A 19,978-nucleotide genomic window follows, 5' to 3' on the forward strand; every position below is an offset into this window, starting at 1 on the left:
AAGCAGTATGATGTCTGCTAAAAAAGTAGCACAGGACTATTAAACTGTTACAAATTACAAATGACACCATGTTGTTGTCCAGCTAATCCATTGAAAATGCTGTTCCATGTTGATGCATCATAATAATGATTTGCAAAAGTTTTTGACAAATCGATGGGAGATCAAGGGGCATTTACCTTCTTCCTATGGTCCTCAGCAGATTGTGTTTGCTCAGCTAACATGAGCTCAGTTGCTTTAGAGATGTTATCTATTCAACTAAAATTGTTCAGTTTAGCATTACTCATTAAAAACCACAGATTAATCGCTGTTGTATGAAACTATTCTGTTTTACACAGAAAGATGGATTTTATGTGTTGAGTAGCTGTGTTTTGCTCTCTGACCTGATGTGCAGTTTAAGTGCTGGCAGAATGGCAACATCGTTATCTAATGACTGTTTTCATAATCAATTAATCTGTCAATTATTGTCTCGAATAATCAAGTAATTGTTTGGCCCATGAAATGTCAGAAAATGTTGATCTGAGTACCTGGAAATGATGATTTTCTCAAATTATTTCATCCACAAGCCAAAATGATTCAGTTTGAATGATTTCTTTGTTATATGAAGTAAAGGAACCAGAAAAGTTTGACATTTAAGTTAACTTTGCTACTTTTACGAAAGGTAAAGTCATGGAACGGCACTGCCTTTGGCTGTAACAGTGACCGTGTGTGTTCATTAGTCTCAATGAGAGATCAGAGAGGATTATTGGAGATCGATGGAATACATTAGGACATCTACTTAGCTCCCTGTTTGCTGTATGATTGGATCTAAACTCCACAAACAGGTCAAAGTCTCCCCCTTTGTCTTCCTTCTGCTGTTTGGTTTGCTTGCATGAGATCACACTGTAGTTAACGCGAGCTGTGTGAGTTACACACAGGTGGGAAGAAGGCTGACAGCAGATTTGTAGCAAGCACCGGATGAGGAGATTCACCTGAAGACAAACTAATAGAGGATCAGCCATGGAGAGCATGAATTGTGTGGCTGCTGTCGTCTTTCTGAGTCTTCTCTCTTTGGGACGACCTGCTCCTGTAAACAACTGTGGCAGTCTGGCAAAACCAATAACACTCAGCAATGAAGACGTAAGTGCCAAACTGCCTTAATTTGCATAATTAGATTCCAACCCATCTAGAGTAAGACACACTGGCTCTCTAGAGAAGGCTGTTAGTCTTTTGACTTCACCTGAAAGTCATTTAGCTGCTGCTCTAAACGTGGCAGTCTCTCTGTGTTTCCTTCAACCTCTAAATGCTGTTAAATCCCACACACTGTTCATGAATATTGTTATTGATGCCAATTTTCAAACGGCAGGTGCAGGATGAAGGATTACAGAAACCTGTATCTGCGACAGTGATTTACTGTAATGGAGAACTATACATAAACACAGGCCCATTTGAAGAAGGTGTCAACATGCATCAGAACTAGTATTACTAGTCATTAATGCCCCTCCAAGGAACCACCAAATCTATGCTAATGATGTTTTGTATTTTTGAATGTATTTAACTTATATAGCGTGTCAAATACATGTATATATAAATATATATGTATATACATATATATATGTATATATATACATATATATATATATATATAGAGAGAGAGAGAGAGAGAGAAATGTTGATGAAAACAAAACACACATGCATTGTTTGCTCCAGATGCTGGGCAGGTGGCTGTACATCGGGGGGAGCTCTGACCTACCAGGAAGCCGCTCCTTGGGTCACCTGATGACCAGTGTTTGGCTGGACATCACTGCCACCGCCCAGAGCAACGTCCTTCATCTCATCCAGACTCAGAGAATGTAACCACTTCATTGCATCCACACTGTCACTCCACAGCACTGTCATACACAAGCTCTATCCAAAAACCATGCCATAGGGACAGTTCATGTGTTTCTACAATCTAGATTTCCGTTTTGGAACAATTTAACTTAACTTTAATAACAGTAATAAACTTTATTTGTATAGTGCCTTTCAAAACAAGGGTTACAGCTCAAAGTGCTTCACAATAAAAGGAAAATAAAATTTAAAAAGCAAATACGACAATAAAACACAACACAGGGTGGAATGAAAAGGAAAAGTCTAATGTCAAAAAGTAAAAACCCTGTTTTAACTTTGAAATAAAACAAAAGATGCAAATAAAACAGTAAAATACAACACAGCAACATAGGGTGGAATAAAAAGGAGCTAGTTGAAGGCTAGAGTAAAAAGATAAGTTTTAGCTGGAGCTGCAGAACCCATTTGTAGATAATATGTATAAAGGTTTTTATACAGATATACTGTATATATATATATATACATATATAATATATACATATATATGTATATATATATATATATATGTATATATATATATATATATATATATGTATATATATATGTATATACCTATAAATGTGGATCCAGAGATGGACAGGCCTTGAAATGTACTCCTTCATGTACACATGACTTCATTTAAGTGTCGGGAATGGCTTCTCATATTTGAAACACAAGTTTGTCGAAAGCTACAAGGAACCACTGCAGACGGGCTGAAGAGAGACCCCTGATTTAGTTTATAAAAGATTGTACTATGACGTTATGTTCTTCATGTATTTCCTTATCACAGATCCGGGAAGTGTACGAGCTTAACATACAACGTTACCTTTGAAAACAACACAATGTTGATTGGTAAGTGAGGGCGCCGCCGTCATGTGAGTACAGGCTCCTTAAATCTGCTGCATTCAAATAGACACATTATCCGTGTGCGTGTGTGTGTGTGTGTGTTTTACAGATAAACCTTTCTACCTGAAAGAAGTCTACCTGCCTACCAACTGCTCTGACTGTCTCGTTGTCTATGAAGAAATCGTCTCGGGCAAACAAACGTTTACCAGTCTTCTGCTGTTCAGTAAGAAAACCCTGAAACACAGAAATAACCCTCCATGGGCACAATAAACCAAATTACTATTATTGTTATTGTTATTATTATTATTACTATCATTATCATTATTATTATTATCATTATTATTATTACTATAATATTAAAATCCCTTTAAACCAGGCTGAATTTAGATTCAGATACAGAAGCTGTGCTTTTCCAGCACAAAGGTATTTTGTCGGCTGTCTGCAGTTACTTAGGAAATAAATGTATACAATACTTTGATATTAATCTCCTGTAATTGACCATAACCCCAATTTCTTTTTACTTGCAGGCAGAAGGAAAAGTATTGAACCTGTTTTTGTGGAGATGTTTGAGACACAAGCAGAATGTCTTCAAATGCCATCGCCGATAATGACAAACCCAGACTACGGTGAGATTTTGACCAATCTCTTTGTTTCCACCCACTGGGACTCCATACTATGGCAGATGGTGAGTTACTTTGGTCACATGCTGTATTTTACATGTGTGTGTTCACAGAAATTTGCCCGGACAACATCCCGCCCTCAGAGGGCCTCAGTGCCCTCAACTCCTTACTTGAGGCAAAGATGGGACATCGAGTTGCAAGATTTCTGGATACTATTTTTGACATGTTTGTGAACTGATTCGTATGTAGTTTGGATTTGTGCCAATGAGAAAGCCTACATGTTGTACCATATTGTTATACACTAACAGAATATTACAGTAATATAAGCAGTGAGAACATTGGCAAATAAAAAGGAAGTCATTGACTTATTTTTAAATTGTTACAACTTTGTTACAAATACATAAAGAGACTTAAACAGTTGGGTAGCGTCTTCTGGTGTCCTGTTTTATTTAAAGTGGTGTGTGTGTGTGTGTGTGTGTCTCTATCTTCCCATACAACATGTAATATCTCATTTTGGATGCCTGCCCTATCACTCTGTCTTCTACACTTTGAATGAACCTATTTCTGAGTTGATTTATGACATTTTATGGTCCTAATTGCTAGTGTCAGGTCTGCTTCAATAGAACGGGATGTCAATTTTGTAAATGATGTTCCCGTTTAGGTAGCAAGAAGACCCAGGTTCGCGACCCGGTTGGAACAAGGGCCTTTCTGCATGGAGTGGTGTGATTGTGAGAGTGGGTGGTTGTTTGTCTATGTATGTGGCCCTGTGATGCACTGGCGATCTGTCCAAGGTGTACCTCGCCTATCGCCCTATGTCAGCTGAGATTGGCACAGCTCGACCCTCATGTGGAGGATAAAGCGGTAGAAGATGGATGGATGGGTGTTCCCATTTAGAGGAAAATAGACGAGAAAGCACAGATATTGGCATCAGCATTGCAAATCTCTTTTCAAAACGGGACTTTTTGAAAAGAGATTCTAATGGGTGATATTGCTTCTGGTAGCCTTGATATCAACACAACACAGCTTATTCTCAAATGTAAGGGTCAGATGCCACATCATAGTAAGGCCCATAGTTATGTTTCTATGGGCCTATTACAATCTAAGCATTTTACATCTACATTTCCACAAGCACAAGCTGTAACTAGGTATTTGTTCCACCACTGACCTTTGCACTTCTCATTAAAATTGCAACATAAGTGTAAACAGCTGAGGACTCTGAGTGGGATGAGCCTCTAAAAGTAAATGTGCCCACTGGAGTCTGAACAAGACAATGGTCAGCTTTAAAGTGTGATCAGTGACATACGCAGACAAACAGATTCAGGATCGTGGTGTGAGCAGAGCCATGACGGGGGTCGTGTATGTTGCCGCGGCTGTGCTCAGTTTCCTCTCTGTGGGACAGTCGGCTCCTGTGACAGACTGTGAGAGTCTGATCCAGCCTGTTAAAATCCAGGACAGAGAGCAGGTGCAGACTCTCACACTCCACCTTTCTGCATATTTATCTGTTTCATCAAAGGAATAGTTGAGGTTGCTTGGAGTGGGGTTGTCTGAGGTTTTGCTACATTATCAACGCTGACAACACCAAAGTCCAAAGAGAAAATCTGCAATTACAGGGACACGAGAACTGCTGGTCTACTGCTCCCTCACTTGGTAAGTTTGTGTCACTGAGATAAATCCCGACAAAGGATTTCAAAGACTGAATTCGCAAAATAACACATTTGAACATACTGATGGAGGCAACCGTGGAGCAACAACTCCTTTGTTCTGTGAAGAGCCAAGATTTAAAAGTGCTGATTTTCTCTATGGACTTTGGTGCCCATGTCTCCAGCCAGAAAAGGTGGTCTGACTGAATTTCATCTTTAGATATTGTATCTCTAATATTGATAATGTGTCAATACTTGACACAACCACACCTCAGGAAAAAAAAAGCGAAACAAAAGACTAAACTATTCCTTTAAATCCATTAATGTAAAATGTCACTTAATGCAAGTGAAATAGATGTTGTTTGTTTCAGCTGCTGGGCAAATGGATCTTCATCGCAGAAAGCCAAACTGTCGAAATGTTTGGTGAGAAGTTAAGGGAAAATATGTGGATAAAAATGACTGCTGCTAATGAGAGTGATGCCATCAATCTTTATCACACGCTAAAGATGTAATCTTAACCCTATATTTAAGATTTGTATCATGATGTCTTGTACATTTTTTGGCAAAACTTTATTGAGCCATTTTCACTTTCTTTTGTCTTTCATTTTTAACTCTATATTGGTAAAAGACTTGGACAATGCTTCGCTGTCAGAACTAAAGGGACCTTGGAAAACAACACTATTTTCTTATGTGAGTAATGCTGATGATCATGTGCCTGCACAAACAGAACTTTGTCCAGCATTTGTTTATTTTATTAACACATGTGCATGTGTGTGCACCCGGTCTCCCCAGTGCTACCTCTTTCTCAATCTGTTACATTTCTAAAATCTGGTTGTGCCGACTGCCTCGTGCTTCACTCATACCTCAACGTTGGACTACAGACTCAAGGTCGTCTACACCTCCTCAGTAAGACTAAGAGCACAGACTGAACCTAAAACCTCACTTATGACAATTTCAGTAAAATAATGTCCTGATGAATCAAAGTGCTTCGTCAACGTGATGTAAAAATCCCATGAATCGAACAATGACATTAGGGCTGTCCAAATACAAACACCGAATGAATCTATCTTGATATAACTAACTAGTAACTAACTTTACTTTTAATTTAAATGTTTTGTTTTTTTATCCTTTGAGGTCCTGTGATTTATGAAACTCTATAATGCTATTTACATTGTGTCATAATCTAATAATATCATACAAAATGTCACACATTATGAGATTTAGCCCAATATGTTTCTACGTCTATCTGCTTTTTAAACTTCAGGTGCAGTTTTCTAAATGTTCACATTTTATTTCTGGACAAATTTAATATACTGCTACTTTTACTTCAGTAAAGGATCCAAACACCAGGTCAATTTAGAGAGTTTTACTGGCAGGACGGGAATATACATTACTACCCACACGTTTGTTTGTATATATGTATAACTGCAAAGTATTTCGTTGCCTTAAAATAAGGCTTTTATCCGTACTTAAACTAAGGACCTTGCTTTAATCTTGCATCTCCCTCTTGAGCTGAAAACCAACGTAGTTCTCTTGGGAAAGGAAGGGATGAGCAGAGAAGTCAATCTGCAGTCTCACCATTAGCTGTCACTAATGCTCAGGGCCCTTTAATTACAGAGATGTTTTTAGATGTTAACATGCAGACACTGACGTGAAGAAAAGTCAGTGGATCCCCTAAATGATTACCATCTAGGCAACATAAACACCCATCCAAGGTTGCATTACGATCGACTGGAAACACCAATTTTTGCACCGTTTCACTGCTGTATATAACTTCTTTGCACATGATTTGTCCATCAGGCAAGAGAACTAATGTGTCCACTTCTGAGCTGCAAGAATTCAAGAAGCAGATTGAATGTCTGAATTTGCCCCCATCTGCTACCCTGGTCACAGATACAGGTACTTTGAATAGTATACCCACCGAGTTTATGAGTGAGCTGAGTTTTTAAAATCATGAAATCTTCAGTTGCTTAATGTTTTTATCATGAATTTGTTAAATCAACTGCTCGTTCCCTTGGAAAAATGATTCTACATTTCTCTACATCACAGGGTTGTGCCCCGATGAGTCTTCCTTTCAGGAACCTGAGAACATCGATCTAACCAGTTTTACTAAAAATCATGACGCTATAATCTCAAATCTGGAGAAGACGTTGGAGAACAATAAGAAACTACTGAATGTGATTTCAAAACTAAACAAATGTATGACTGCATTGGACGGAAATTAACAACACCAACAATGTCATAACATGCTTACATAAGGACTGTCTCGTGTCTGTGTGAAGACAATAAAGAAAGTCAAAGATTCATCAAAAAAGAAAGGTGAACATGATGCTCTTCATTTGTATTTTTCTATTATCTTTATTTTATACCAGTGTTTCCCAGAGTGAGGGCCTTGATGGCATCACAGTTGGGTGTCGGGCAGGGATATTAAAACGTATTCAATATACCAAATTAATATTTATTCTGGAACCAAAGTAAAATTAAATGTTGTTTTTTTCAGATTTGAATCACATTATATAGACACAACAACATAGGACATTTCAGTTATTGGCAAAATGGTAAACACAAATTAGCCTTTGCAGCAGGAAGACCCGGGGTCGTCGGAGCAAAGGTCTTTCTGCATGGGGTTTTGCATGATTCTTACCTTTCCACCTACAGTATGTTCTATGTATAACAAACACAAGCTGTAACTGGGTATTTGTTCCACCAGTGACCTTTGCCACTCAAAATTGCAACATAAGTGTAAACAGCTGAGGACTCTGAGTGGGATGAGCCTCTAAAAGTAAATGTGCCCACTGGAGTCTGAACAAGACAACGGTCAGCTTTAAAGTGTGATCAGTGACATACGCAGACAAACAGATTCAGGATCGTGGTGTGAGCAGAGCCATGACGGGGGTCGTGTATGTTGCCGCGGCTGTGCTCAGTTTCCTCTCTGTGGGACAGTCGGCTCCTGTGACAGACTGTGAGAGTCTGATCCAGCCTGTTAAAATCCAGGACAGAGAGCAGGTGCAGACTCTCACACTCCACCTTTCTGCATATTTATCTGTTTCATCAAAGGAATAGTTGAGGTTGCTTGGAGTGGGGTTGTCTGAGGTTGTGCTACATTATCAACGCTGACAACACAGAGTGTGCTGCTGACAACACCAAAGTCCAAAGAGAAAATCTGCAATTACAGGGACACGAGAACTGCTGGTCTACTGCTCCCTCACTTGGTAAGTTTGTGTCATTGAGATAAATCCCGACAAAGGATTTCAAAGACTGAAACGTGAAAGACGCAAAACAACACAATTGATTGTTCTGTGAAGACCCATGATTTAAAAGGGCGGATTTTCTCTTTGGACTTTGGTGCAGGGAAGTGAGCAGTTTACATGTTGCCAGCCAGAAAAGGTGGTCTGACTGAATTTATTCTTATGATATTGTCGACTTAAGCAGCCGTAGATTTCATTCGATGAGCCATGTTATTAGTGAGAGTAGCAAGAGTAAAGCTCAGCGATGTAATATTATTGATAATGTGTCAATACTTCATACAACCACACTGCAAACAAAACCAAATCAAAATAAAACACTGAAGTTTTCATCGAAATCCATTAATGTAAAATGTCCCTTTGCACTAGTGAGATAGATGTTATTTGTTTCAGCTGCTGGGCAAATGGATCTACCTAGCAGAAAGCACAAACTTCACTGGATCCAAACTGCTCACTAACATGCTTGTGGAAACTGTCTGGGGCAAAATGACTGCTGCTAATGAGATTGATGCCATCCATCATTATCAATCACTAAAGATGTAATCTTAACCCCACATTTAAGATTTGTGTCATGATGTCTTGTTAAGGTTTTTGCCAAAACTATATTGAGCCATTTCCACTTAACTCTATATTTGTGAAAGGTTTGGCCAATGCTTCGCTGTCAGAACTAATCTGACCTTGGAAAACAACACTTTTTCCATGGGTGAGTAATACTGTACTGGTGATCAAGTGCCTGCACAAACAGATCTTTGTCCACTTTGTTTATTTGCTAACACATGTGCATGTATGTGAATGTCTCCCCAGTGCAACCTTACCCTGCATCAGCTGAAGTGCTGAAATCTGGCTGTGCCGACTGCCTCGTTTTTCACATAAAATACAGCTTCATTTTTGGAAGGCAATATAGGGGTCTACAGCTCCTCAGTAAGACTAAACACACAGACTGATAAAACCTCACTTATGACCATTTCGGTAAAATAAAGTCCTGATGGATCAAGGTGCTTCAGCAATGTGATGAAAAAATCCCATGAATCGAACAATGACATTAGTGTTGTCCAAATACACACACAGATGTAACAGAACTAACTAGTAACTAACTTTACTCCGCTGGCTTTAAATCAAGCATACTCTTTATTTTATATGTTTTTTTAATCCTTTGAGGCCATGTGATTTATGAAACTCTATAATGCTAATTACATTGTGTCATAATCTAATAATCTCATACAAAATGTCACACATTATGAGATTTACCCCAATATGTTTGTAGTTCTATCTACTTTTTAAACTTCAGGTGCAGTTTTCTAAATGTTCACATTTTATTGTTGGACAAATTTAATGTACTGCTACTTTTACTTCAGTAAAGGATCCAAACACTAGGTCAATTTAGAGAGTTTTATAGAGTTCCCCTGTTAGCAAAGATGGCAGACACTGTTTACATTCTGGGAATGAGGTCCCGTCCCCCTATGAGTGGGTCTAAAAAGTGTGGAATTAGCGTTGCAGTTTCAAACCTCGGACCAAAAATACTACTACAACCTATTCTAGTAATACAAAGCTAAATGCAAGTATTCCTTTAATTACAGAGATGTTTTTATATGTTACCATGCAGACACTGATGAGAAGAAAAGTCAGTGGATCACCTAAGTGATCACCCTGCAACATAAACGCTCAAGGTTGCATTGCATTGCATTTGCACTGTTTCACTTCTGTATATAACTTCTTTGCACATGATTTGTCCATCAGGCAAGAGAACTAATGTGTCCACTGCTGAGCTGCAAGAATTCAAGAAGCAGGTTGAATGTCTGAATTTGCCACCACCTGCTATCCTGGTGACAGATACAGGTAATTTGAGTATACCCACCGAGTTTATGAGTGAGCTGATCTTCATTGCTTAATGTTTTTAAACATGAATGTGACTGTTGAACTACCTGTACCCTTGGAAAAATAAATAAACGTTTCCCGCATCACAGGGTTGTGCCCAGATGAGTCTTCCTCTCAGGAAACTGAGACCGTGGATCTAACCAGTCACATGGGAAACATGGATCCTCAAGTCTCAGATCTGATGGAAACGATTCTGGGCATTGGGAGTGCGCTGGATAAACTTGCCAGTCTGTTCACCTCTGCATAACTGGATTAAAATGAAATTAACAACATCGACAATGTGTAATAACATGCTTACATAAGGACTGTGTCATGTCTGTGTGAAGACAATAAAGACACCTATCTATCTCTGGAGTATGGTCTGGCATCTGTATATCCTATTTTATATATTAATTGTATTTAATAAAGAATAGTGGCTGGTCTTTTGTTTAAGCTCCTCGGTTGTTTAGAGTTGTAATAGCGTTCCGGATGTATTTGCGCGCGCACCGCGGGGACGAGCACGTGCACGTAGGGGAAGTAGAAAGACGGAAGAAAAAGGACGAGCAATAAACTTGCAAACTAAATGAATGGTTACAATGGTTACAGAGACTTTGTCACAACAGCACTGGCCACTTATTCCGGTGTCATTTAATAGGCTCAACTATTGTCCGGTCAATGTTCAGTCACAGAACTGCAGTCAAACCAGCCGGCAGCCGCCATTCGCATTTCCGCGGTGGTTGAACCAACCGCTCAAAATTTACTGTTCCCCTTTATTATGAGCTTTATGACACGTGCACTAACACGGCCCAGAGCGAGCTGACCTTCTTCCGGATTTCAAAATAAACCACGAAAACGAAGAATACACTCAACGGCCATTGTTGATAAGGTACGCGTGACACCCAGTAAAGTGTGGTCTTTTGTTACATTCTTTGGTTACTTGTAAGGAGAAGTTATTTTAGTTCATATTGCAGTTCTATCACCAAGAACCAGTCTGGCCATTCTCTGATCTCTGGCTTCAACAAGGTATTCTCTCCGAGTCTCTCCGAGACCAACCTTGATTTGGTTGTGCATATACTGAGAACCCCAGAATATACCAGGTTTCTGAAATACTCACCAAGGTGGCACCAACAACCATGTCACATTCAAAGTCAATTAAATTACATTTATTATTATTATAATCGTTATTATCATTATCATGATTCTTCTTATTATTATTATCATTATTATTATTATTACTATTATTATTATTATTATTATTATTATTATTATTATTATTATTGTTATTATTATTATTATTATAATAGTTATTATTATAATAATAAACTAAGACAGAACAACAGACAGGGTCATCGTCACAGGTCAGGTGAGAAGCATTCGTGTGGAACATAATTCAGTTTCATATATATTTAAATGAAAATACAATAAAAGAACATGTTGGGTTACAAAGCAATATCAATTTATTCTGGATTACACCCAGAGTTCACCCAGTAAAATATAATATACTATATAATATAATATATAATATACACATATATATATATATATATATATATATATATATATATATACATATATACATATATATTAAAGGTAATATTTCTTATGTGATATTGAATCGTGAGTTAATTTGTGATGATTAATGAACGTTGCTTTTATTGTGAAATCGGATCTGACGTGTTTTTACCGTAACACTCCGTTTAGACACACAACACAAAACAACGACGATGTTTTTCGTAGAGGAGGCAGGCTTTAATATTTGACTGCAGTGGTCTCCGGCAGTTTTCAAACAGACTTGCTCGACCGTCCTGGAGCCGTCCATCGTTTCTAAGTCACACCCAGCCGCTACTCAAGTGTTGTTAGAGCACAGAAACTATTTGACCTGCCACACATCCAGCTCGCTGCTTTCGCAGGACCCGCGGGTTTATTTCTCCTTGTGGGAAAAGTTGTCCGCGGTAGTGCTGCTAGTGGATCCGCGGCCGGGGCCTGCAGTTGGCGAGGAGGTTGCATGTGTGTGAAGCCCACAGCTGGCTGGCGAGGAGTGGAGTGACCCACACACGGCGTTTGTCAGCTGAACGCTTAAACATGTCGGCCCAGGCGCAAATGCGAGCCATGCTGGACCAGCTCATGGGGACAGGGAGAGACGGTGAGCTCGGCTGCCCGTGAGCACAGCTAGAACTGGGGCAGGAGTTTGAGTTGTTGCTACTAGCGTTAGCCACAGCGAACTTAGCAGTCTGCCACACAGTGACAGGCAGGCATGCTTCATATGTAGCCGAGCTAGCTCGCATGAGGCTAGCCAGCCGGTTAGCTACCTGTTGTCTTAAAGTTGACTCGGCAAGTTTAGATGCGAGGAACAGCTACAAGCCTATCATGCTAACATGTTAGCATTAAACTTGGTCCTGGACTTAGTGGCGTAATTTCTCTTTACCAGATGATGTCACTTTTACCAGAGTTCTATCCTAGTAGCTAACTTTAAGCTTGATAGGTAAGGTCATGTAGGGTAGTGTGGTCCCATTACTTGTAATGTAGTGGTTTATGTATATCTTTTACAAGATCTTGGTCTATTGTAGTAGAGGGTGCCACGATTCATCAAAGGTTTTACTGTATTTATTGTCATTTTGTTGGAATAAATGATATAAATACTAGTTTGTAATGATCATAGGATCAGTAGCCACTGTCACAATTCACGGATCAGTGAGAATCTATGTAAATATTCAAACTGATGACTGTAGTCTGGCTCTGGTTATGATGATCATTCATGTGTTTGCTGTCCTGGGTTTGTTTTTGCAGGGGACTCCATGCGGCAGAGAATTAAATTCTCAGATGAGAGGGTTTGTAAGAGTCATCTTTTGGATTCATGTCCTCATGACATCCTGTCAGGCACCGTGAGTATCTTAATTACATTTATGTCTTTACACACAGAGCGAGCACCATATATCATTCAATAAGGATGCCTTGTCTTTTCTGATTGTTGAGTATTAGTAGTAGGTGTGGGTCAAAATATCGATTTGGATATATACTGTCGTTCTTCCTTGTGCAATACAATAATTGATATGCCAGGGCAAATACTGATATTTTAAAAAGTAAACAGTCCCTGCCAGTTTCACTCATTGGGTGCTGCGAATAATGGAATGGCAGAGAAAGCTACATTAAGAGATGCCCCATCCTTATTTAATACATATATTTTATGCACATGTGATTTATTATGCAAAATTGTAGTTCATAATGTTTATATATAAACACATGGCATTCAAATTAGTTCACACAGTGTTTACACTTATCAGCTTCACATTACTTTACTTCACTATCTCTGCAATTCTCAATTATAGCGTTTATGTCGAGACAGATAAAGGCAGCAGCAACGTTGTGCTAGTAAAGTGAGATACCAGCAAACAGGGTAACGTGACTGAGAAAAAAAAAGAAAATTGCCCACACAAAGATTTAAGAACTACTCAAAACATTTAAGAGCTGTTTGAATATTCCCTTTGTCAGGTCTGATAGTACCTGTTTTTAGATGATGGGTGGATTGGGCGCAATTTAATATCGTTGTATCGTTCTGTTAACAAAGACTAAGGTGAGAAACAAACAAGATTCTTAAATAAGGTCATTATAAATCATGGTTTCCTGGAATGTGTCACTTCAAACAGTGTTCTAAAGTCACTTGTGAAATAGTAATCATTAAACCCATCATAATAATTACACGAAATTCCAACACAATCAACTTGTTGCAAGTGTTTTTTTATGGCAATCCAAGATTAAATTGTTCCATCCCTATTCAGGACCACATAGCAAGGCCAGTGATTGTAAATAGACAAGGCTACAAAATGTTTAAGTTAACTTCTGGCCATCTTCCTCCCATCCAAATGTTATAATGTGATCAGCTCAAATGGAAGGCAAAAAGCACTTAAAACTGAAAAAAAGGCAGATGGTACCGGTCTCTAGGAATGTTACTAAACTTTAATTGTTTTTTTACTTCTGTAATATATTCAAGTCTAGGTTTACTGGTACTGTACCATGCCACCAGTATTTCAGTGGGCTGGAATACAGAGCAGACTGATAGATGTGTAACTGTCTAAATACTACATTTTTAACATCATTCATTTATCAGGACAACAGATCATAAGATGGATGAGAAAATGAAACCTAATACATTCATGTCTGTCTGATTTGTGCAGAGAATGGACCTGGGGGAGTGTATAAAAGTCCATGACCTGGCCCTCCGAGCAGACTACGAGATTGCCTCCAAGGAGCAGGAGTACTTTTTTGAACTTGATGTGAGTGCCTCAGAGTGCAGTCGCTCTTAGACTGTTTCTGATAATCACTTTGAAAGCTAGGCTGTCTCTGTGGTGTAAAGTTAAATTCTTAATGTTGGTGGATGTCCATCACAATCATACTTGCGCCCTCCTGATGATTCATGTCACAATAGCTGATAATGGGGAATTGATGATATAAAGCGCATTACATCCGATTAATCTCTCTTGTGTAGTTTTTCCTGCATAAGTCAAATTTTGCATGTAAATTGTGAAGCTCTGTGTGCTAAACAACAGTATTCAGCTATAAAATGAAAGTTTATTTCTGAACTAAAATTCCAGGCACACCTGTTTTTTTTGTGTTTTTGCTACTCATCAGGCTTATCAAAGTTTGGCAGTGCTGTTGTAAGTGACTGTATAATAAGTTTAAGAATGATTGGGATGAGAATGAAAGGATGGTGTTGCTGTGTGTCTGAGGGAAACAGATATTAGAGCTGGACATCATAGCCATGACAATTTAAGAACCCCTTATAGTATTAAAGCGAATGTGTTATTTTAGAAAGTTTTGCTGAGAGAAAGAATGAAAATTAAGTATTCAAATTCGATTTTATTTTGTGGTTAAAACATATTGTTTGACATAATAAATATTTTACAAGCAATACTTTTGTATTTTTCTCATAGTAAAATCCTTTTGATAATTTTTTTCAGGCTGCTGAACACCTTCAGTCCTTCATTGCCGACTGTGACCGCAGAACCGAGATGGCCAAGAAACGACTCGCTGAAACACAGGATGAGATCAGTGCTGAAGTGGCTGCAAAGGTGAAAAACCTCACTGTTTTTTCAGTTTTTGATTATCGTCCATATTAATTAGAAAATTCATACACACAGTATAGATATAATTATGGACCATAATCCTTAAAATATGTATACACATGGCCTCACACATGAAGTAAGCAAAAATATTACTTGACGGGGTGTACTATGTGTAATACAAAGTAACGTTGGTCAGACCGACTGTGAACAGACTTGAGCCATGGGACAGTTTCATTTGGCTAGTTAAAACTTCAGTTCAATTGTTTATGGCCACTGGTCAGCGGATTCCTGACATTTCACATTTTTTTAGCACATTAATCTGTTAAATCTGTGACATAATTCTTAACTGTTTGACAAGAAGGTTCATTTCTGCAGTAAAGACTTTAGGTGGCGCTGAGAGCTCATGTACACTCATCATGTGTGTGTGTCCTTCGTTGCAACAGGACACTTTACACCAGCCTTCAGAAAACCCTGTGTGTTCAAACTTGACTAACCAAACACTTAAAAGGCTGATTGACTCTGGATGACTCACTTAAGACAGACTCACTCTCCATCTGGCCACCATCAAGTCCACAAAAAAACAACAAAAACACAACTCTGTGAAATGATTTATTTACATCTTAATACTCCGGTGTAATATTTTGAAAACTTATTTCTCAATGTTTGTCTCTGCCATGAAAAGGCCGAACGTGTCCATGAGTTGAATGAAGAGATTGGAAAGCTACTGGCCCGGGCAGAGCAGCTCGGCGGTGAGGGGAACGTAGATGAAGCCCAGCAGGTGCTGGAAATGGTGGAGAAGACCCGGGCCTTAAAGAAAGAAGCGGAGGTCTGAAATTACATTTTTTGTGACCGGAATATTGTGTTAGTCATGAAATAAAAATTGAAATAGTTACTTCTCCACTTGCGTCTTTACACTCACACCTTTGTTTCTGCAGGACGTGTATAGAAATTCCATGCCAGCATCCAGCTTCCAACAACAAAAACTTCGGGTGTGTGAGGTGTGCTCTGCTTACTTGGGTCTACACGACAACGATCGACGCCTTGCTGACCACTTTGGGGGCAAACTGCACCTCGGCTTCATTGAAATCCGCGAGAAGCTTGAAAAGCTGAGGGTAAGGGTTGCCTTTCAGCTGTTACACAGCAGTTGTTACATTATTGACCGGTAAGCACTGTGACACATGTCCATTTGTCATAAATGTGTTATTTGTGTTTTGTTTTTGTTTTTTCCAGAAAGCAGTTCTAGAAAAACAAGAAAGAATGCGATTGAGAAGACGAGAGGAACGTGAGAAAGAATTTAATCGAGAGCGACAGTGGGACATGGAGCGAGATCAGGACAGGGAGCGAGATCAGGACAGGGAGCGAGATCAGGACAGGGAGCGAGATCAGGACAGAGAGCGAGAGTGGGACAGAGATAGAGATAGGGAGAGGGAGCGTAGGAGGTAAGAACGTTTTTCATTCTCTCATAGTGTATATTGCCGTGTTAGTTATGTGTCGTTTGAAAGCTTAAACTTTCTTATTTCTGTTTTTGTTGCAGGTCAAGGTCAAGAAGTGGAGACCGTTACAGGTATGTCTGACATCTGTGTACACATTTTGTTTTATTGGTTAGTTGGGCTGGGCGTCTTAAAAAACGAGACAATATTGTTATATTGATATTCATGTATATCATACTCTTAGAGCCACCGGCAGATCTACTCTCCCTGTGGTTCTTGATTATTTTAATCATCGATTGATTGGCTGATTTTTTACTTATTACTTGTTAGATCCACAAAAATCAGTTTTTCCCAAATCTTGAAATGGTGATGTTCTAAAATGTAAATTTTAGTGATCGCATTGTTATATAGTGCAAAGAAACCAGAAATTACTCACATTTAAGAAGCTGAAGACTCAGAGAACTTGTTTGAATTATTACCATGACGTTTAATTTAGTAATTGAATAATAATCGATATATCGTTGCAGCCCTAGTGAGAACTATAACTCAAAAAGTTATAAGTTATTTACATATATTAAACAGAATTTATTTGAAAGAAGGCTGATGGAATGTTTGAATGATTTCTTAACCAATCACCTATGATGATGTAAATTATGCTTTTGAGGGTATTGACAATGTGTGGAAAAATATATGATGTTAGCTTCTTAATGGCAAATATTTCGTCACTGAGGAAGAATATGTATCACTTCCCCAGCTTTAAATTGTAATCTCCTGTTTTTTTCCCCCACTGAAAATGTTTGTAATTATTTAAGTAGGGACGGAGGTAATTCGTCTTCCCATCACTCGAGACACCACCCTTCCTCCCGTTCCAGAGAAGAAGGTGGAGAACGGGATAGAGAGAGAGAGAGGAAACATCGACACAAGGACAGACACCGCTCACGCTCCCACTCTCACAGACACAAAAGGAAGAGGTGAGGTTTTTTATCAGTGAAACCTGCACACAGCATCATTAGGATTATTGCTGTGAGATGGTGCACCTCCTTAAAGGGTAACTTGGGGCAGTTTCACTCCAGAGCTGTTTGACCCGCTTTAAAACGGACCAGAGTTTGCCAGAATAGGCCAGGTAGGTGTGAAAGTTCATCTGAGCTCTGGTGCGGACCAAACAAGCTTAAAACGTGGGTCTCGGTTCGCTTACGGTGTCAAATGCAAACGGACTATCCAAAGAATCAAAGAGATGGAGTGGGGATAGCTCGCTGCCTCACCTACTGCTTATACTAGGCAGCTACTTGTGAAAACACAAAATGAAAGTAAAAACAGAAACCCCAATACTGCATCATTTTAATGTTGCTCCTTTGTTTTTATGGTGAACAAGTCAGCTGAAGGGGGATGAATTTTCGATGAGCAGAATTATCTCCTACTCATTTATTTTTAATTTAATACAGCCCTAAACGAGCAGCTGTCGTATCTGCGTGACATTGTCCAGGTACTTTGGTCCACTTACAGAAATGCAGCGTGAAAGTGAACCAATGCGTTCTACATATGAAAAGTCCCATTTTAATCGGATTAGGACAATAATTTGGTTTTCTTAATGTTATGTAAACAGGTTAGTCTGCCTAAAATCCAGCTGGCCATAGTTGGACTAACATCCTGGACAATGTGATTCATAGTCCGATTACTCCTGCGTGCATATGCTTCGTCCAACTGGAGTCGGACTTGACATTCTGTGTATGCAGCAAAGTATCTTCCCCAGACTTTGCTCTCTATTTTCCAGCCATTTTTTTATATTACAGATGTGAGTAAAATACTTATTCTAAGGCTATGAAAAATAAATGATGAACACACTTAAACAAACACACATATGGTAGTATATTTAACTTTTCTACCTAATTGGTTAACAGAATGAGCAGTCCTTAAATCTGACAGTCCTATTGTTCACCTGCGACTCAGACTTAGGGCACTTTTCTTTAATGTCTAAGTCTTAAACTGTTTAAGCAGAAATTATGAATTGTTTGTTTTTTTTTCCCCCCACAGGTCTTCCAGAGATAGATCATCAAACACTCAAGAGCGAGAGCCCTCTGAGTCCCAAGAGCGATGCAGAGAGGGGGCAGGAGAGGGATTGCGTGATGACAAGGCGGAGTATGGAGACTGGGAAGACAGGGGGAGGTCCAACTTCCCAGACACGGCCAGGGGCAAGGAACGAGAACGCTCCCTGTCATTTGAGCGGGACCGACAGTCCAGCTCAGAAGAGAGAGAGTCTGGGGAGATATAAGCAGGAGGGGATGCCTCTGAAGTCTTTGATTTGCATATATTGTTCAGAAACAGGATCATATTGGTACGGCTGTGGGTGTGAGTGTGCGTATGTTTGTGGGTTTGGGATGGGATAAGCTTTGTGTATGTGCTCAAAATGAAAAATGTACATTAGAGCAGCAGTGACTAGTGGAAACTGAACAAGGAGACGAGGGAATAGCTTAATTGGTGGCAGTCAAAGAAAACATACCAACTTTTATAAATCTCTGAATTGTGAGACTTAAGTGTGCTTAAAACAGTACAGTCATATCTTTATGGCATATTGTCGATCTTGTTAAGATGACAGTGATGAGAGATGTGACAGAAATCGCACTTAAAAGTCTTTTTATTTTCTTCACATGAAGTGCTGTTATTTTTTTTTTACCATTAGTTAAATCTTTCATGTTTTTACTGTATTTTCTGTCCCGTTGGTTTCAGTCGCTGTTGATTAATTTACACAGGACTGAAATGAGCTGTTACTGATGGAAGGCATTTATGATGTTTGTTATATTCACTGCCTTAAAGCCACAACAATCTCATTTGGTAAATTAGATTCACATCCTCGATAAGACATTGCAAATAGGCTGTTATTTCAAAATAAACTCCCTTCTTTTTCACATGTGAAGGCAAATGTATAATGTGAATATTTACATACTGACAGCCAAAGCTCCAGGGACTTGTCTTCTTCTTGTTGATAATACAACCTTCATTCACAGGAGGGATTTACTTTGCTGTGCCATCATAGTGAATAAAATGCTCTGCTATAATTCAAACAATGTTTTGTCCAGATTTCTGCCAATCTTAAGCTTCTGTTAATTCACAATAGTAGTTAAGTCTATTCATTAGCCTACAGTGGTATGTAAATATGCATTTGGGGATCAACTTATTATGCACACTTATTATTATCCAAAACTGTTGTATTGGTCTCTTGTGATTGTGCTGGTGAATCTCCATTCTAGACTGAACATTGTAGCAGAATCATAGACTATTTGATTGCATCAGAATGTAGAAAGTGTAGAATATTCTACACTTTCTACACTTTCTACATTTAAAAGTTATTTATTTTTGTCCAAATCAAACCCAAATTATGATTTAGTGTAGGTTTATGATTAGCTGCCTTGTGAATTATATCTGTCCTACTAATCAGTTCTCATC

At 38.9% G+C, this 19,978-nt stretch overlaps 3 protein-coding genes across 4 annotated transcripts; all 3 read left to right on the top strand.

Moving 5' to 3' along the window:
* The first annotated feature begins 838 nt into the window (after positions 1-838).
* Positions 839-3,728, top strand: LOC131467206 (uncharacterized). Its single transcript, XM_058640981.1, has 6 exons — positions 839-1,116; positions 1,687-1,829; positions 2,633-2,694; positions 2,798-2,911; positions 3,216-3,314; positions 3,422-3,728. Exons 1-6 carry the CDS (start codon positions 997-999, stop codon positions 3,544-3,546), a joined length of 663 nt encoding a protein of 220 aa, XP_058496964.1. The 5' UTR covers positions 839-996; the 3' UTR covers positions 3,547-3,728.
* Positions 3,729-7,738: 4,010 nt separating this feature from the next.
* Positions 7,739-10,422, top strand: LOC131466961 (uncharacterized). The gene is made up of 6 exons (XM_058640599.1): positions 7,739-7,954; positions 8,587-8,732; positions 8,835-8,896; positions 8,998-9,114; positions 9,931-10,029; positions 10,158-10,422. The coding sequence occupies exons 1-6, from the start codon at positions 7,835-7,837 to the stop codon at positions 10,313-10,315; spliced, it is 702 nt and encodes a 233-aa protein (XP_058496582.1). The 5' UTR covers positions 7,739-7,834; the 3' UTR covers positions 10,316-10,422.
* A 1,349-nt stretch (positions 10,423-11,771) lies between these two features.
* On the top strand, positions 11,772-19,599 carry zgc:158803 (LUC7 domain-containing protein). Of its 2 annotated transcripts, none has more exons than XM_058641494.1 (10): positions 11,772-12,190; positions 12,835-12,929; positions 14,220-14,318; positions 15,003-15,113; positions 15,790-15,933; positions 16,043-16,219; positions 16,338-16,546; positions 16,642-16,671; positions 17,350-17,508; positions 18,569-19,599. In XM_058641494.1, the coding sequence occupies exons 1-10, from the start codon at positions 12,130-12,132 to the stop codon at positions 18,804-18,806; spliced, it is 1,323 nt and encodes a 440-aa protein (XP_058497477.1). In that variant the 5' UTR covers positions 11,772-12,129; the 3' UTR covers positions 18,807-19,599. The 2 variants fall into 2 exon arrangements, with proteins under 2 accessions (XP_058497477.1, XP_058497478.1); XM_058641495.1 differs by having other exon boundaries at positions 17,353-17,508.
* Positions 19,600-19,978: the final 379 nt, after the last annotated feature.

This window comes from Solea solea, chromosome 10 (genome assembly GCF_958295425.1).
Source record: "Solea solea chromosome 10, fSolSol10.1, whole genome shotgun sequence".
Classification (NCBI taxonomy): domain Eukaryota; kingdom Metazoa; phylum Chordata; class Actinopteri; order Pleuronectiformes; family Soleidae; genus Solea; species Solea solea.

Bases quoted from the DNA above. Each gene is read 5' to 3' on its own strand.
- LOC131467206 (XM_058640981.1), top strand. From the start codon at position 997: ATGGAGAGCATGAATTGTGTGGCTGCTGTCGTCTTTCTGAGTCTTCTC. The intron at 1,830-2,632 runs GTAACCACTTCA...TCCTTATCACAG, and splicing joins CTCATCCAGACTCAGAGAAT to ATCCGGGAAGTGTACGAGCT. The intron at 2,695-2,797 runs GTAAGTGAGGGC...TGTGTTTTACAG, and splicing joins AAACAACACAATGTTGATTG to ATAAACCTTTCTACCTGAAA.
- LOC131466961 (XM_058640599.1), top strand. From the start codon at position 7,835: ATGACGGGGGTCGTGTATGTTGCCGCGGCTGTGCTCAGTTTCCTCTCT. The intron at 8,733-8,834 runs GTAATCTTAACC...TATTTGTGAAAG, and splicing joins CATTATCAATCACTAAAGAT to GTTTGGCCAATGCTTCGCTG. The intron at 10,030-10,157 runs GTAATTTGAGTA...CCCGCATCACAG, and splicing joins TATCCTGGTGACAGATACAG to GGTTGTGCCCAGATGAGTCT.
- zgc:158803 (XM_058641494.1), top strand. From the start codon at position 12,130: ATGTCGGCCCAGGCGCAAATGCGAGCCATGCTGGACCAGCTCATGGGG. The intron at 12,930-14,219 runs GTGAGTATCTTA...TGATTTGTGCAG, and splicing joins ATGACATCCTGTCAGGCACC to AGAATGGACCTGGGGGAGTG. The intron at 16,672-17,349 runs GTATGTCTGACA...TAATTATTTAAG, and splicing joins AGAAGTGGAGACCGTTACAG to TAGGGACGGAGGTAATTCGT.